Below are 14581 nucleotides of genomic sequence, written 5' to 3'. Positions count from 1 at the left end.
TGATACAACATCCAGTGCTGAGACCTCCACAGCAAGCCATTTCCACAGCGCTGCACACCAAATCCAGGATACCCTCAGAAACCGGCAAAGACTTCCACTCACGTTTCACGACTGCCTAGTACTGAATCCTACCTGACTTCTTGACACGACTCAAACTTGCCAAAGTCACTAAATCAACGTCAACTACAATAATCAAGCCACATATCTGCAACGTCACGAGGGTGCTGGCAAAAGTCCTGCTGCACGGCGGCGGGCTTCGCCCGCCGCCGTGCAGCCCAATACGTGGCTCAAAAACCTGATTTTTTGGACTTGGAGCAAAATTCTGCACACTTTCACGTGTTTCCATGATACGACAAGTTGCGCACGGTCTGCTCACATTCAAATACAGTGCTGCCAACAAATGACAGCGTGCAACAAAAAAATCTTTCCTTGCAAGGGCACATTTTCGGCCATAACTCTTGAACGGCCGGTCAGATCGGGACACAATTTTCAGAGAATTTGCAGCTATTCATGCTCTTTCAACTGACGTAGCACTCAATATGAATTTACAAATTCGATTTTTCAGCGAATTTTTGGGTAGTCTGCCACCTTAAGGGGGCAGCCTACCCATAAATTTCATATGGCATTCAATTGACCGTAACTTTGGTGTTTCTCAATGGATTTGAGTGAAATTTTGACCACACACTCCTGCCACTATGCTGGCCCTCAGGACATGATTTACAAGTTCTTGCGCCTCACTGACAGGCTTTCCAGGCCGGAAAAACTCAAATTTCCGGCATAGTGCCACGGTGTGCGAGCCACCCAGGAGCCAAACAAATGCATTTACAATTTTTCACATTTTCGTGCTCATTCTGTTCGTGCGCGGGACTCAAACCTAGAACAAGTCCAGAAGCAGCCATGGAAGATGGGGTAGGGCCCCTCAACGAGGCCCTGGAATCTGTCACAACGGAACGAGTGGGCGTTCTCTCACACACTCCCACAGACCCAAGTCAATTTTTGAATTTTTTTAGGTTTAGCACGTGCTACGAGGTCGTACCTTTGATACAACATCCAGTGCAGGGACCTCCACAGCAAGCCATTTCCACAGCGCTGCACACCAAATCCAGGATACCCTCAGAAACCGGCAAAGACTACCACTCACGTTTCACTACTGCCTAGTACTACCTGACTTCTTGACACGACTCAAACTCGCCAAAGTCACTAAATCAACGTCAACTACAATAATCAAGCCACATATCTGCAACGTCACGAGGGTGCTGGCAAAAGTCCTGCTGCACGGCGGCGGGCTTCGCCCGCCGCCGTGCAGCCCAATACGTGGCTCAAAAACCTGATTTTTTGGACTTGGAGCAAAATTCTGCACACTTTCACGTGTTTCCATGATACGACAAGTTGCGCACGGTCTGCTCACATTCAAATACAGTGCTGCCAACAAATGACAGCGTGCAACAAAAAAATCTTTCCTTGCAAGGGCACATTTTCGGCCATAACTCTTCAACGGCCGGTCAGATCGGGACACAATTTTCAGAGAATTTGCAGCTATTAATGCTCTTTCAACTGACGTAGCACTCAATATGAATTTACAAATTCGATTTTCAGCGAATTTTTGGGTAGTCTGCCACCTTAAGGGGGCAGCCTACCCATAAATTTCATATGGCATTCAATTGACCGTAACTTTGGTGTTTCTCAATGGATTTGAGTGAAATTTTGACCACACACTCCTGCCACTATGCTGGCCCTCAGGACATGATTTACAAGTTCTTGCGCCTCACTGACAGGCTTTCCAGGCCGGAAAAACTCAAATTTCCGGCATAGTGCCACGGTGTGCGAGCCACCCAGGAGCCAAACAAATGCATTTACAATTTTTCACATTTTCGTGCTCATTCTGTTCGTGAGCGGGACTCAAACCTAGTACAAGTCCAGAAGCAGCCATGGGTGATGGGGTAGGGCCCCTCAACGAGGCCCTGGAATCTGTCACAACGGAGCGAGTGGGCGTTCTCTCACACACTCCCACAGACCCAAGTCAATTTTTGAATTTTTTTAGGTTTAGGGTGTGCTACGAGGTCGTACCTTTGATACAACATCCAGTGCTGAGACCTCCACAGCAAGCCATTTCCACAGCGCTGCACACCAAATCCAGGATACCCTCAGAAACCGGCAAAGACTTCCACTCACGTTTCACGACTGCCTAGTACTGAATCCTACCTGACTTCTTGACACGACTCAAACTTGCCAAAGTCACTAAATCAACGTCAACTACAATAATCAAGCCACATATCTGCAACGTCACGAGGGTGCTGGCAAAAGTCCTGCTGCACGGCGGCGGGCTTCGCCCGCCGCCGTGCAGCCCAATACGTGGCTCAAAAACCTGATTTTTTGGACTTGGAGCAAAATTCTGCACACTTTCACGTGTTTCCATGATACGACAAGTTGCGCACGGTCTGCTCACATTCAAATACAGTGCTGCCAACAAATGACAGCGTGCAACAAAAAAATCTTTCCTTGCAAGGGCACATTTTCGGCCATAACTCTTGAACGGCCGGTCAGATCGGGACACAATTTTCAGAGAATTTGCAGCTATTCATGCTCTTTCAACTGACGTAGCACTCAATATGAATTTACAAATTCGATTTTTCAGCGAATTTTTGGGTAGTCTGCCACCTTAAGGGGGCAGCCTACCCATAAATTTCATATGGCATTCAATTGACCGTAACTTTGGTGTTTCTCAATGGATTTGAGTGAAATTTTGACCACACACTCCTGCCACTATGCTGGCCCTCAGGACATGATTTACAAGTTCTTGCGCCTCACTGACAGGCTTTCCAGGCCGGAAAAACTCAAATTTCCGGCATAGTGCCACGGTGTGCGAGCCACCCAGGAGCCAAACAAATGCATTTACAATTTTTCACATTTTCGTGCTCATTCTGTTCGTGAGCGGGACTCAAACCTAGTACAAGTCCAGAAGCAGCCATGGGTGATGGGGTAGGGCCCCTCAACGAGGCCCTGGAATCTGTCACAACGGAGCGAGTGGGCGTTCTCTCACACACTCCCACAGACCCAAGTCAATTTTTGAATTTTTTTAGGTTTAGGGTGTGCTACGAGGTCGTACCTTTGATACAACATCCAGTGCTGAGACCTCCACAGCAAGCCATTTCCACAGCGCTGCACACCAAATCCAGGATACCCTCAGAAACCGGCAAAGACTTCCACTCACGTTTCACGACTGCCTAGTACTGAATCCTACCTGACTTCTTGACACGACTCAAACTTGCCAAAGTCACTAAATCAACGTCAACTACAATAATCAAGCCACATATCTGCAACGTCACGAGGGTGCTGGCAAAAGTCCTGCTGCACGGCGGCGGGCTTCGCCCGCCGCCGTGCAGCCCAATACGTGGCTCAAAAACCTGATTTTTTGGACTTGGAGCAAAATTCTGCACACTTTCACGTGTTTCCATGATACGACAAGTTGCGCACGGTCTGCTCACATTCAAATACAGTGCTGCCAACAAATGACAGCGTGCAACAAAAAAATCTTTCCTTGCAAGGGCACATTTTCGGCCATAACTCTTGAACGGCCGGTCAGATCGGGACACAATTTTCAGAGAATTTGCAGCTATTCATGCTCTTTCAACTGACGTAGCACTCAATATGAATTTACAAATTCGATTTTTCAGCGAATTTTTGGGTAGTCTGCCACCTTAAGGGGGCAGCCTACCCATAAATTTCATATGGCATTCAATTGACCGTAACTTTGGTGTTTCTCAATGGATTTGAGTGAAATTTTGACCACACACTCCTGCCACTATGCTGGCCCTCAGGACATGATTTACAAGTTCTTGCGCCTCACTGACAGGCTTTCCAGGCCGGAAAAACTCAAATTTCCGGCATAGTGCCACGGTGTGCGAGCCACCCAGGAGCCAAACAAATGCATTTACAATTTTTCACATTTTCGTGCTCATTCTGTTCGTGCGCGGGACTCAAACCTAGAACAAGTCCAGAAGCAGCCAGGAAGATGGGGTAGGGCCCCTCAACGAGGCCCTGGAATCTGTCACAACGGAACGAGTGGGCGTTCTCTCACACACTCCCACAGACCCAAGTCAATTTTTGAATTTTTTTAGGTTTAGCACGTGCTACGAGGTCGTACCTTTGATACAACATCCAGTGCAGGGACCTCCACAGCAAGCCATTTCACAGCGCTGCACACCAAATTCCAGGATACCCTCAGAAACCGGCAAAGACTACCACTCACGTTTCACTACTGCCTAGTACTACCTGACTTCTTGACACGACTCAAACTCGCCAAAGTCACTAAATCAACGTCAACTACAATAATCAAGCCACATATCTGCAACGTCACGAGGGTGCTGGCAAAAGTCCTGCTGCACGGCGGCGGGCTTCGCCCGCCGCCGTGCAGCCCAATACGTGGCTCAAAAACCTGATTTTTTGGACTTGGAGCAAAATTCTGCACACTTTCACGTGTTTCCATGATACGACAAGTTGCGCACGGTCTGCTCACATTCAAATACAGTGCTGCCAACAAATGACAGCGTGCAACAAAAAAATCTTTCCTTGCAAGGGCACATTTTCGGCCATAACTCTTCAACGGCCGGTCAGATCGGGACACAATTTTCAGAGAATTTGCAGCTATTAATGCTCTTTCAACTGACGTAGCACTCAATATGAATTTACAAATTCGATTTTCAGCGAATTTTTGGGTAGTCTGCCACCTTAAGGGGGCAGCCTACCCATAAATTTCATATGGCATTCAATTGACCGTAACTTTGGTGTTTCTCAATGGATTTGAGTGAAATTTTGACCACACACTCCTGCCACTATGCTGGCCCTCAGGACATGATTTACAAGTTCTTGCGCCTCACTGACAGGCTTTCCAGGCCGGAAAAACTCAAATTTCCGGCATAGTGCCACGGTGTGCGAGCCACCCAGGAGCCAAACAAATGCATTTACAATTTTTCACATTTTCGTGCTCATTCTGTTCGTGAGCGGGACTCAAACCTAGTACAAGTCCAGAAGCAGCCATGGGTGATGGGGTAGGGCCCCTCAACGAGGCCCTGGAATCTGTCACAACGGAGCGAGTGGGCGTTCTCTCACACACTCCCACAGACCCAAGTCAATTTTTGAATTTTTTTAGGTTTAGGGTGTGCTACGAGGTCGTACCTTTGATACAACATCCAGTGCTGAGACCTCCACAGCAAGCCATTTCCACAGCGCTGCACACCAAATCCAGGATACCCTCAGAAACCGGCAAAGACTACCACTCACGTTTCACTACTGCCTAGTACTACCTGACTTCTTGACACGACTCAAACTCGCCAAAGTCACTAAATCAACGTCAACTACAATAATCAAGCCACATATCTGCAACGTCACGAGGGTGCTGGCAAAAGTCCTGCTGCACGGCGGCGGGCTTCGCCCGCCGCCGTGCAGCCCAATACGTGGCTCAAAAACCTGATTTTTTGGACTTGGAGCAAAATTCTGCACACTTTCACGTGTTTCCATGATACGACAAGTTGCGCACGGTCTGCTCACATTCAAATACAGTGCTGCCAACAAATGACAGCGTGCAACAAAAAAATCTTTCCTTGCAAGGGCACATTTTCGGCCATAACTCTTCAACGGCCGGTCAGATCGGGACACAATTTTCAGAGAATTTGCAGCTATTAATGCTCTTTCAACTGACGTAGCACTCAATATGAATTTACAAATTCGATTTTCAGCGAATTTTTGGGTAGTCTGCCACCTTAAGGGGGCAGCCTACCCATAAATTTCATATGGCATTCAATTGACCGTAACTTTGGTGTTTCTCAATGGATTTGAGTGAAATTTTGACCACACACTCCTGCCACTATGCTGGCCCTCAGGACATGATTTACAAGTTCTTGCGCCTCACTGACAGGCTTTCCAGGCCGGAAAAACTCAAATTTCCGGCATAGTGCCACGGTGTGCGAGCCACCCAGGAGCCAAACAAATGCATTTACAATTTTTCACATTTTCGTGCTCATTCTGTTCGTGAGCGGGACTCAAACCTAGTACAAGTCCAGAAGCAGCCATGGGTGATGGGGTAGGGCCCCTCAACGAGGCCCTGGAATCTGTCACAACGGAGCGAGTGGGCGTTCTCTCACACACTCCCACAGACCCAAGTCAATTTTTGAATTTTTTTAGGTTTAGGGTGTGCTACGAGGTCGTACCTTTGATACAACATCCAGTGCTGAGACCTCCACAGCAAGCCATTTCCACAGCGCTGCACACCAAATCCAGGATACCCTCAGAAACCGGCAAAGACTACCACTCACGTTTCACTACTGCCTAGTACTACCTGACTTCTTGACACGACTCAAACTCGCCAAAGTCACTAAATCAACGTCAACTACAATAATCAAGCCACATATCTGCAACGTCACGAGGGTGCTGGCAAAAGTCCTGCTGCACGGCGGCGGGCTTCGCCCGCCGCCGTGCAGCCCAATACGTGGCTCAAAAACCTGATTTTTTGGACTTGGAGCAAAATTCTGCACACTTTCACGTGTTTCCATGATACGACAAGTTGCGCACGGTCTGCTCACATTCAAATACAGTGCTGCCAACAAATGACAGCGTGCAACAAAAAAATCTTTCCTTGCAAGGGCACATTTTCGGCCATAACTCTTCAACGGCCGGTCAGATCGGGACACAATTTTCAGAGAATTTGCAGCTATTAATGCTCTTTCAACTGACGTAGCACTCAATATGAATTTACAAATTCGATTTTCAGCGAATTTTTGGGTAGTCTGCCACCTTAAGGGGGCAGCCTACCCATAAATTTCATATGGCATTCAATTGACCGTAACTTTGGTGTTTCTCAATGGATTTGAGTGAAATTTTGACCACACACTCCTGCCACTATGCTGGCCCTCAGGACATGATTTACAAGTTCTTGCGCCTCACTGACAGGCTTTCCAGGCCGGAAAAACTCAAATTTCCGGCATAGTGCCACGGTGTGCGAGCCACCCAGGAGCCAAACAAATGCATTTACAATTTTTCACATTTTCGTGCTCATTCTGTTCGTGAGCGGGACTCAAACCTAGTACAAGTCCAGAAGCAGCCATGGGTGATGGGGTAGGGCCCCTCAACGAGGCCCTGGAATCTGTCACAACGGAGCGAGTGGGCGTTCTCTCACACACTCCCACAGACCCAAGTCAATTTTTGAATTTTTTTAGGTTTAGGGTGTGCTACGAGGTCGTACCTTTGATACAACATCCAGTGCTGAGACCTCCACAGCAAGCCATTTCCACAGCGCTGCACACCAAATCCAGGATACCCTCAGAAACCGGCAAAGACTACCACTCACGTTTCACTACTGCCTAGTACTACCTGACTTCTTGACACGACTCAAACTCGCCAAAGTCACTAAATCAACGTCAACTACAATAATCAAGCCACATATCTGCAACGTCACGAGGGTGCTGGCAAAAGTCCTGCTGCACGGCGGCGGGCTTCGCCCGCCGCCGTGCAGCCCAATACGTGGCTCAAAAACCTGATTTTTTGGACTTGGAGCAAAATTCTGCACACTTTCACGTGTTTCCATGATACGACAAGTTGCGCACGGTCTGCTCACATTCAAATACAGTGCTGCCAACAAATGACAGCGTGCAACAAAAAAATCTTTCCTTGCAAGGGCACATTTTCGGCCATAACTCTTCAACGGCCGGTCAGATCGGGACACAATTTTCAGAGAATTTGCAGCTATTAATGCTCTTTCAACTGACGTAGCACTCAATATGAATTTACAAATTCGATTTTCAGCGAATTTTTGGGTAGTCTGCCACCTTAAGGGGGCAGCCTACCCATAAATTTCATATGGCATTCAATTGACCGTAACTTTGGTGTTTCTCAATGGATTTGAGTGAAATTTTGACCACACACTCCTGCCACTATGCTGGCCCTCAGGACATGATTTACAAGTTCTTGCGCCTCACTGACAGGCTTTCCAGGCCGGAAAAACTCAAATTTCCGGCATAGTGCCACGGTGTGCGAGCCACCCAGGAGCCAAACAAATGCATTTACAATTTTTCACATTTTCGTGCTCATTCTGTTCGTGAGCGGGACTCAAACCTAGTACAAGTCCAGAAGCAGCCATGGGTGATGGGGTAGGGCCCCTCAACGAGGCCCTGGAATCTGTCACAACGGAGCGAGTGGGCGTTCTCTCACACACTCCCACAGACCCAAGTCAATTTTTGAATTTTTTTAGGTTTAGGGTGTGCTACGAGGTCGTACCTTTGATACAACATCCAGTGCTGAGACCTCCACAGCAAGCCATTTCCACAGCGCTGCACACCAAATCCAGGATACCCTCAGAAACCGGCAAAGACTACCACTCACGTTTCACTACTGCCTAGTACTACCTGACTTCTTGACACGACTCAAACTCGCCAAAGTCACTAAATCAACGTCAACTACAATAATCAAGCCACATATCTGCAACGTCACGAGGGTGCTGGCAAAAGTCCTGCTGCACGGCGGCGGGCTTCGCCCGCCGCCGTGCAGCCCAATACGTGGCTCAAAAACCTGATTTTTTGGACTTGGAGCAAAATTCTGCACACTTTCACGTGTTTCCATGATACGACAAGTTGCGCACGGTCTGCTCACATTCAAATACAGTGCTGCCAACAAATGACAGCGTGCAACAAAAAAATCTTTCCTTGCAAGGGCACATTTTCGGCCATAACTCTTCAACGGCCGGTCAGATCGGGACACAATTTTCAGAGAATTTGCAGCTATTAATGCTCTTTCAACTGACGTAGCACTCAATATGAATTTACAAATTCGATTTTCAGCGAATTTTTGGGTAGTCTGCCACCTTAAGGGGGCAGCCTACCCATAAATTTCATATGGCATTCAATTGACCGTAACTTTGGTGTTTCTCAATGGATTTGAGTGAAATTTTGACCACACACTCCTGCCACTATGCTGGCCCTCAGGACATGATTTACAAGTTCTTGCGCCTCACTGACAGGCTTTCCAGGCCGGAAAAACTCAAATTTCCGGCATAGTGCCACGGTGTGCGAGCCACCCAGGAGCCAAACAAATGCATTTACAATTTTTCACATTTTCGTGCTCATTCTGTTCGTGAGCGGGACTCAAACCTAGTACAAGTCCAGAAGCAGCCATGGGTGATGGGGTAGGGCCCCTCAACGAGGCCCTGGAATCTGTCACAACGGAGCGAGTGGGCGTTCTCTCACACACTCCCACAGACCCAAGTCAATTTTTGAATTTTTTTAGGTTTAGGGTGTGCTACGAGGTCGTACCTTTGATACAACATCCAGTGCTGAGACCTCCACAGCAAGCCATTTCCACAGCGCTGCACACCAAATCCAGGATACCCTCAGAAACCGGCAAAGACTTCCACTCACGTTTCACGACTGCCTAGTACTGAATCCTACCTGACTTCTTGACACGACTCAAACTTGCCAAAGTCACTAAATCAACGTCAACTACAATAATCAAGCCACATATCTGCAACGTCACGAGGGTGCTGGCAAAAGTCCTGCTGCACGGCGGCGGGCTTCGCCCGCCGCCGTGCAGCCCAATACGTGGCTCAAAAACCTGATTTTTTGGACTTGGAGCAAAATTCTGCACACTTTCACGTGTTTCCATGATACGACAAGTTGCGCACGGTCTGCTCACATTCAAATACAGTGCTGCCAACAAATGACAGCGTGCAACAAAAAAATCTTTCCTTGCAAGGGCACATTTTCGGCCATAACTCTTCAACGGCCGGTCAGATCGGGACACAATTTTCAGAGAATTTGCAGCTATTCATGCTCTTTCAACTGACGTAGCACTCAATATGAATTTACAAATTCGATTTTCAGCGAATTTTTGGGTAGTCTGCCACCTTAAGCCGATGCTCCCCTCTTGGATGCACATGTTTCATTTCTCCTATGTATCGGCGCACAGGAGTAACAATGATTCCGAGACCTTTGGTCGGAGGAGTTACTTTAGCCCCGCCCCCACTTCCATCCAATATGCCACCGCCCCCGCTGTGCAGCATCTGATGGTACTGTGGTGGTATTCAGTAAAAAAAAAAAAAAAAAAAAAAAAAAAAAAAAAAAAACAGCAAACTAAAATACTAACATATTGCCGCAGACTACGTGTGTGTGTGTGTGTGTGTGTGTGTGTGTGTGTGTGTGTGTGTGTGTGTGTGTGTGGGTGGGTGCATGCGCGCGTGTGTGTGCGTGTGTGTGCGTGTGTGCGTGCATCATGTGAGTTCATGTAATTGTTGCAATCATCTTTACAAGCCTGTTGAAAATTGATCTAAAGCGCTATGGAAGATTCTTGATTACACTGGTGTCTTGACAGCGGTCTGTCTGGACGCCGGATTGCCTGCTCCTATGGTGGACACTGGTCGGCCGTAATACTCAGTGCAGCCAGACCCACGTCAATGGCAGCTGCTTCAGGAAGCACTGGAACGCCAACTGCTGGAGGTGTTGGCATGGGGATTCCACACACCAGCGGCTCGCCCAGAGTACAGACCTGCATGGATAAAGACAAACCGGTGTTAAAGGTACTGGTGCGTGATACGCTCCTGTGGATTATGCCAGCATAAATTTCGACATGAACTGCATAATTCTATGATTTCACGAGTATAATCTGCCGGAGGCTTGTACGTTATCGTAGAAAAGAAGCTTTCAAAAACCAAACCATGTTTGTTTGTTTGGTCGTTTGTTTGCTCTATTTTACTTCACCAGATACACAGGCATTCTGCCTTCCCTGCAATGGTGCAGACGCTAGCACTAGCGCCGAGACCAGAGGTCAGCGTTGTAGTCACTGCCTCCAAAGCACAGGCTCCGCCATGGAAGTCCCTACTCTCTCACACACACTCCGCCATGGAAGTCCCTACTCTCTCACACACACACTCACACGCATACACCACACACACACACACACACACACACACACACACACACACACACACACACACACACCACACACACACACACACACACACACACACACACACACACACACACACACACACACACACACACTAAATCTTGTTCACTTGCACTGGTACACCTTTGATGTGCAATCATTGATTTACATCATACATGCTTGTTCTTTTCTTTTCTCTTACTTTCTTTCCTTGTGTTTCTTATTATTCCTTTTTAAAACCAACATTTCACACTCAATTTGCGCACTTTCTCTCGCATCCTTAACTATGTTACTAGTACATGCACAAATAGAAGATCCCCCAGATAGGCGTTAGCCTTTGGGTAATCCTGAAATAAAGATTATTATTACTTACATACTAACTATTAAACTTACACGCACACATACTTACTTACGGTGCATACTCACACGCGCACACACACACACACAGATGAGCATAGACAGAGGACCCAGCTCTTGGTCCGTCAGTCTCCCCTAGAACTATACGTATGATATGAATGTACACAAGTGATAACAATAGGGCCTTGGCCCAGGCTTGGGAGGTTCTGCAAACGAAAGGTCCTGTGGATTTAGGGGTACTGTCTGAAAGCACGAAACTTTACGTAAATTTATATTTTCTCACTGGCACGAGAAAACCTACCATATGTAGTAACACAGTCGTCCCTCTCTAATCCTGCACTTTATAGACCAGCACCCTCGATAAACCAGCACAATTTTCAGTGGCCAGAGTGTCCTCTTCATCCACATTGCAGCAGTAAATCCGATTTGTTAATCCAGCACCCTCCCTAATCCAGCAGATTTTCCGTGGCACAGATGGCGCAGGATTATAGAGGGACCACTGTAGTATAGTACATTGTGGGTGCGTTTCGCGTACAGTCGACTTCGCTAAGAACGACTACGGATAGAACGACAATTCGCGAATACCGACAGAATTTCCGTGCCCAGAGCAAAGTCCCATCTAACTGTAATACAGTCATGTACATTATAATGAGGCTTCGGGCATAATGAGACTTTGCGAATAAGGACACTTTTCTGATGCCCTGCCGAGTTGTCGGTATAATGCAAAGCTCACTGTACTTGAAGAAAGTAAGTTGTTGTTGTTGAAATTTTATTTTGTATCGCAGACCAAACGGGCAATGGTGCCCAGTATTATTATGGCGATAAAGTAACGGCCAAAAGCCAAGGATACAATTATTGTTTACTACTGTACGTATATAGTGCACAGTCACCTGTGCCGTGTGGTGATCGACTGCACTCAAGTAGCCTGGATATCTGTCTAACATCACCCGCAATGCATTAGTTCTACCCGTACCCCCGTCACCACGTAGGGACCGGCGGATTCTGCTCGAAAGGGTGACAGATTCTGCTCGAAAAGCAGTGAAATTGGCAGAACCATACAAACCTCATGGCGGGCAATTCCTCGAATTCTGCTCCATTTCTTTCTCCACATACTACAGTCAACTTCGCTTATAACGACACTCGGCGGGGCATCAGAAAAGTGTCCTTATTCGCGAAGTGTCGTTATACCCGAAGTCTCATTCTATGTATTTCAGTTGGATGGTACTTTGCTCTGGGCATGGAAATTCTGTCGTTATTCGCGAATTGTCGTTATATCCGCAGTCGTTATTAGCGAAGTTGACTGTAGTACCAAACATGCATGAAACTTACCAGAAAAGTACCGAATTCTGCCAATTTTTCTGCCGGCATAATCCGCCCGTGCCTACCCCCGTGCCTCTACGTCTTTCTACCAAGCTATGGTCCAATCTGCCTTCTCGTATCAAATCTTGCACTTCTCTCAATGCGTATATCAACCAGATTCTCCCTCATGGACACAAGCAACTGCTTCACTGCTGTAAAAGTCTCTAAAATGCAGTTTTTTTGTTCTTTCTCTTTCTTTTCTGTCTGTCCTCCCTAGCCCTCTCTGTGTAATCTATTCTGCCATGGTTAGCTATGTTGTCTAAATAAAATAAATCTGCGGAATAGCAAGCTGCCAGGAACGTTTCCGAGTGAGCACTTTTGTTCTGCTGGACCTGTCTCACAGGACGCATCGTCTGACACAAGTTAGCAGTGGAACTAAGCTGAATTAGCTGTAACTCGGGCATTGAGCACTTTTCCACTGAAGGGTTTACCAACACAGCTTGGACTAGTCTTATAGTGTGACATTTGGGACTTACCTCACGCGACAGAGTCAGGTCGAACACTTCGCCCTCAGCTGTGCGGAAACGCGGCACCGGTGGATCAACAGCATTGCCATCTGCATCAATGTTAAAGTCCAGCTGCAGTGTGCCGAACGAAGCGGGGAGATTGTTGAAGACGAATGCTACGGACAGATCCCTGAACTCAATTGGACCAGGATTCAAGTTTAGTTGCCGACCGTCTGTCGCTACAAGCTCCACTTCAAAGCCCAGTTCACGGGATAGGATACGCACCGGTGATCCGTCAATTGCACTCAATTCCGCAACGCAATTCTGGTTACTAGCAAGGCCACCGGCAGCCACAGCGTTTGCTTGCTCCACAAGAGTCCTGGTGGACTCGACGATAGTGGCAAACCTAGCCGGAGTAACGCTACCCACCAACAGACTGCTAATCAAGGCGAAGGCCATGGGTTGTGTGCTGGCCAGGACGTTGTTGTCCACCGCGCAGGTCTGCGTCAGGAAACATTCCTCCTGCGAGGCGGAATCAGAGTCGGATTCGGAGCTTTGGCTGTCATCGCTTTCCACACTCTCGGACTGCTGGGAAGCGCTGTCCGACGATTGCTCTGATGCACTATCACTGCTATCGCTGCTGTCGCTGCTGTCGCTGCTGTCGCTGCTGTCGCTGTCGGATCGTGCAACCCGACTTCGGCTGAGCCAGGCAGCAGAGCATGTATCGCTGATTCCCAGAAGAATCAGACCGGTGCTCACAAGCAGTAGGCTGAGGAGAAGCTTGTTCATGGCTGCTACACAGGTTGCTCCAATCGCTTTCCTTCGTCTTCCAACTATCCTCCGACCCGAGAATTTGGCGCAGTTGTTTATTTTATAGTTCCGTGCTCTGTTTTGTGTGGTAACTCACTTTTTATTCCCCCTCCCCCCCCCCCCCCCCCCACACACACACACAAGTACCGCGGATCCGGTGCTTGCGTACCAACTGCATGGCGTGCCTGAGAAGCTGCTCTGAACGGATGATAAGGCATTAGGCATGATAATTCCTGAGTGCGTGCAGCTCGATTGCCTTGCTCAGCAAAGGCCACGCCCGAGAGTTGGGAACGCGCTGGGATTCAGGCGCATGCCAGTGTCCATGGTCACCTTAAACGCCCTCTCGACACGTTCAAGTGATCATAGGCACTGGACCTCAAGTACATGTACATAACTAGTGTACGTAATATCAGTACTGGCTTGGTTCGCATTCTAGGATAGCAGCTTGTGCCTTCGCTGCTGCGCCACGGACAGTATGCCACTGAATGCAAGCACAGGGCATACACTAGGTGGGTGGAGTATTTAAAATATTGCGTGTCGCGACATAACTTTCTAACTCCACTAGGATACCAAGGAGGGCCTAGGATCTCTTCAGATCCAAGTGACCTTTGCATTATGAAAGGATAATGCATGGTGCAGTGCGAAACATCACAATCGTCATGTTTTCATCATACATGTATCAT

General features: G+C 47.8%; 1 protein-coding gene across 1 annotated transcript; it reads right to left on the bottom strand.

Annotated features, from left to right (window-relative positions):
• Positions 1 to 10071: 10071 nt before the first annotated feature.
• Positions 10072 to 13975, bottom strand: LOC135815260 (uncharacterized). The gene is made up of 2 exons (XM_065328540.1): positions 13119 to 13975; positions 10072 to 10527 (listed from the first exon to the last, which is right to left on the bottom strand). The coding sequence occupies exons 1-2, from the start codon at positions 13875 to 13877 to the stop codon at positions 10384 to 10386; spliced, it is 903 nt and encodes a 300-aa protein (XP_065184612.1). The 5' UTR covers positions 13878 to 13975; the 3' UTR covers positions 10072 to 10383.
• Between the last annotated feature and the right edge of the window lie 606 nt (positions 13976 to 14581).

The sequence above is a fragment of the Sycon ciliatum genome, chromosome 1 (genome assembly GCF_964019385.1).
Source record: "Sycon ciliatum chromosome 1, ocSycCili1.1, whole genome shotgun sequence".
Taxonomy (NCBI): Eukaryota; Metazoa; Porifera; class Calcarea; order Leucosolenida; family Sycettidae; genus Sycon; species Sycon ciliatum.
Note: the sequence above shows the minus strand (reverse complement) of the source record. Positions and strands in the feature narration are given on the sequence as shown.